The sequence below is a fragment of the Otolemur garnettii genome, unplaced genomic scaffold (assembly GCF_000181295.1).
Source record: "Otolemur garnettii isolate 467f Iridium unplaced genomic scaffold, OtoGar3 scaffold00127, whole genome shotgun sequence".
NCBI lineage: Eukaryota > Metazoa > Chordata > Mammalia > Primates > Galagidae > Otolemur > Otolemur garnettii.
Genome location: NW_003852522.1, coordinates 5,209,275 through 5,213,020, shown reverse-complemented (window position 1 = coordinate 5,213,020; position 3,746 = coordinate 5,209,275). Strand labels below are relative to the sequence as shown.

At 55.7% G+C, this 3,746-nt stretch overlaps 2 protein-coding genes across 2 annotated transcripts; one reads left to right on the top strand and one right to left on the bottom strand.

Annotated features, from left to right (window-relative positions):
• Positions 1–567, top strand: PSPN (persephin). The gene is made up of 2 exons (XM_003797990.2): positions 1–148; positions 234–567. The coding sequence occupies exons 1-2, from the start codon at positions 1–3 to the stop codon at positions 554–556; spliced, it is 471 nt and encodes a 156-aa protein (XP_003798038.1). The 3' UTR covers positions 557–567.
• A 238-nt stretch (positions 568–805) lies between these two features.
• Positions 806–2,516, bottom strand: ALKBH7 (alkB homolog 7). Its single transcript, XM_003797989.3, has 4 exons — positions 2,285–2,516; positions 1,449–1,622; positions 1,234–1,358; positions 806–1,031 (listed from the first exon to the last, which is right to left on the bottom strand). The coding sequence occupies exons 1-4, from the start codon at positions 2,513–2,515 to the stop codon at positions 869–871; spliced, it is 693 nt and encodes a 230-aa protein (XP_003798037.2). The 5' UTR covers position 2,516; the 3' UTR covers positions 806–868.
• Between the last annotated feature and the right edge of the window lie 1,230 nt (positions 2,517–3,746).

Genomic DNA, 3,746 nt, shown 5'->3' with positions numbered 1-3,746 from the left:
ATGGCCACCGGGACGGTCCTGCTTTGCTTTTTGCTGCTGCTGTCACTGCAGTCAGGTCTGGGTTGGGGCCCCAGTGGCTGGGGGGTTCCGATGGCTGAAGGAGAGTTCTTGTCTGAGCAGGCGGCAGAAGCTGGCAGAAACCGGCTGGGTAAGGATTCCCAGGGACCCCCCGTGGATTCCCAACTCCCTCCTGTCCAACCCCGGCATAATATCAGTCCCCTTCTCTTCCCTAGGTATCCGCTGGTATCCTGCTCGCTTGCGCCGAGCACCAGCTGGCCCTTGCCAGCTGTGGAGCCTGACACTGCCAGTGGCAGAGCTGGGCCTGGGCTACACCTCAGAGGAGAAAGTCATTTTCCGCTACTGTGCTGGTAGGTGTCCCCTTGGTGCCCGTACCCAGCATGGCCTGGTGTTGGCCCGGCTGCGGGGCCAGGGCCGAGCCCATGGTGGACCCTGCTGCCTGCCTACTGACTATGCTGATGTGGCCTTCCTTGACGACCGCCACCGCTGGCAGAGGCTGCCCCAGCTCTCAGCGGCTGCCTGTGGCTGTGGCGGGTGAAGGTGCCAGCCTGGTGCCCTGGAGCCACACACTGGAGGAGCTCGGCTGATGTATTTATTGGTGGCCTGGACACAGAGAAGCACCAGAGGGGAGGTAGACCAGGGTGGCCAGCAATGAGCACAATAAAAGACCAACCTCCCACACTTGTGACCATATGTTCAGCCTCTACTGCCCAGTGAGGTCACCAAGGTCAGGTGCCATCCTGGGCTTCCCCAATATGTCCCAGCGCTGGCAAGCAGCTAGCACAAGGACACCCATCTCCAACTTTATTCACAAATATAGTCTCTGGGAAGCTTAGGGACAAGCTTGGGGTTAGCAAGCAGGAGGTGGCTGTTTGGGCTCCCCTGGTTCCATCCCTTCTGGGAGGGAGCGGCAGATCACAGAGATGCGTCGCCTCCGGGGAATCCGTCGCTCCCCAAAAAAGGACTCTCCATCCCGAAGGATCTCATGGGAAAAGTCATAACGGGCTGAGTCCCTGTGAGGGAAAACAGAGGCTATGTGATCAGGTGGGATAAAGGCAGCCCCTGCTCCAGGCAGTTCTGTGTTCACCTGTTCCCATCCCCCCACACCAGCTTGGAGCATCTTCTGCAGGGGCTGGATTGAGGGAAAGTGCTCAAGGCAGTGGGTGGACATTCAGCACATCCTGGGACAGGTAGTGGCTCCTTGGCTGGTGGTACCTAAGGATGTAGAGGGAGCCTGGCTGCAGCAGGAGTTCCAGCCAATCCCCTGGCTCCTGGGTGTGCACCAGCCTCATGACACTGGAGGACAGGAGAGACAGGCCAGCGATAGTGGCTCCACAGAACTGGAAGAAGAGGTGTGGTGGTGGGTCAGGCTCTGGCCTAGCCTGCCCACCCCCTAGGCTGGGCATTGGAAGGCTCTGGCCTCTGCCCACCTTGATGCTGTCCACGTGAGGCTTGATGTAGCCCTGAGGCTCCAGGTCCAGCACGTGAATTGGGGAGAGCAGAGTCTGGCCAGGGCCAAAGGCAGCCCCCTGCACACGCTGCAGGATGGCCCAGCTAGCCTCTGTCCAGCGCGATTTCTCTGTCTCTCGGAAACCATGGATGGCCTGAACAGAGGGTTGGGGTCAACCTTGGGAGCTTACGGGGGGAACAGGGTAACTGAAGCACAGATAGGGCAGATTGCAGGGCAAGGAAGGGGCTGGTCCTCCAAGTCTGACTTGATCCCGCCCTCAAAGCGCAACCACTACCTCATCTAGGTCTCAAATCGATAAAGGGAACCCCAGGGCCCATCTAGGCCTGACGTCAGTCCTTTGCAGCCACCCTCAGGCTCCAATTCCTCTTCCCCAATGCTGACCCAGCCCCCAAATTTTCAAGTACTCCCCTCAACTTGATTCCACTCGTTTATCTCTGTACCCAACAGTTGCCCTCCATCATCTCACTACACACCATCCTAAATCCCAAATTTCGAGGTTCCATATCCTGCCTCCAGTTATGGCCATGCCCCCGAAATCCCCTTCCCCTGGGTCTTGCCTCTGCTACTGCTTCAGCCCCGCCTTCGTCTTAGGTACCGCCCGGCCGTGGCCCTACCCTAGCGTGACCTGCGCCCACAGCACCGGTTCTGTACGTACCTTCACAGCGCATCCCCGCCCATCCCAGAGCCCCACTCACAACCACGCCCCCAGCGCAGAAGCCCCGCCCCCAGAAAGGCCCCGGCTCACCTTGGCTTTCTAGTCTCGGGGCCCGCCCCCCCACGCCAAACCCGCCTCACCGCGTCCCAGTGGTCATATTCGTAGCGGCGGCGGCGCAACTCAGGCTCTAGCTCCTGACTCAGCGTCTCCTCCTCAGCCGCGCTCAGGAAACCAGGCCGCACCACGGCTGCGTCCCGCAGGCGGTTCAGCACGGCCGGGCCCGAGCCTCGTATCCACTGCGGCCCAGGCAGTGTCCACAAAGCCAGCCGCCCACTCCCGGCCATACTCCTGGAGCCGGGTAGTGGAAGCATTCGGGGTCAGGCAACGCCCACAATCCACAGCCATTGGCTGTGGCTCGACAGTCTCCACCAGAGATTAGCTTTCCGCAGAGTCCCGCCTCTCGCTCAAGATTACTGGTTGCTTCTCGTCCCACCTTCTCAAGTTATTGGCTCCCCAGAAACCACCTCCTCCCTTGCGCTATTGGACACCATCCACACAGTGACACAAGTCCGCCTATAACCTAACCTCGCCTTTTTTTTTTTTCCCTCTGCAGTTTTTTGGCCGGGGCTGGGCTTGAACCCGCACACTCTTGGCATATGGGGCCGGCACCCTACTACTTGAGTCACAGGTGCCACCCTAACCCCGCCTCTTCTATAGTCTATTTAGGGGTAAGGTCCCACCTAATGGGTGCTTGGCCAAGACTTCGTATAGGGGCCAGGGCAGGTCCGAGGTCAAGGGTCAGAGGAGGATTTGGGCCAGGGCTAAGGTCATAGAGTCGGCTAAGGCTAGAGGTTAAGGGCTTCGTACAGTCAGGCTGAGATGAAGGGGGTGGGTTACAGGGGTATTTTTTTTTTTTAGGTTTGAAAATGGCATTGTGGTCTTCTTTTGAAAGATTCCTCATATATGAATGTTGAAATATTTACAGGTGTAACGATACCTAGGATCTGCTTCCAAATAATACGTATGTGTGCACATATACAGGGTGCCATAAAAAATGTATACACTTTAAAGGAAAAAACTATTAAAAATGTAATACTCAATATATATCAATAACATTTGTTATCTTGTATTTGTAACTTGTATCTCTTGTAATTGCAGTGACTTGAGTATTACAATTTTTTGTAATACTCGTGCGTGCGTGTGTGTATGTGTGTGTGTGTTTTATAGGCAGGGTCTTGCTCTGTCACGCACACTGTATTGCAGTGGCATCATCACAATTCACTGCAACCTCAAACCCCTGGCTTCTAGCTCCTGCCTTAGCCTCCCCAGTAGCTGGAACTATAGGAATGCTCTATCATGCCCTGCTAATTTTTTTTTTTTTTGAGACAGTCTCAAGCTGTCACCCTGGGTAGAGTTCCTGCCTTAGCCTCCCCAGTAGCTGGAACTATAGGAATGCTCTATCATGCCCTGCTAATTTTTTTTTTTTTGAGACAGTCTCAAGCTGTCACCCTGGGTAGAGTTCCATGGAGTCATAGCTCACAGCAACCTCTTGCTGTGAGGTTGCTCACAGAGATCCTCTTGCCTCAGTTTTTTTTTTTTTTT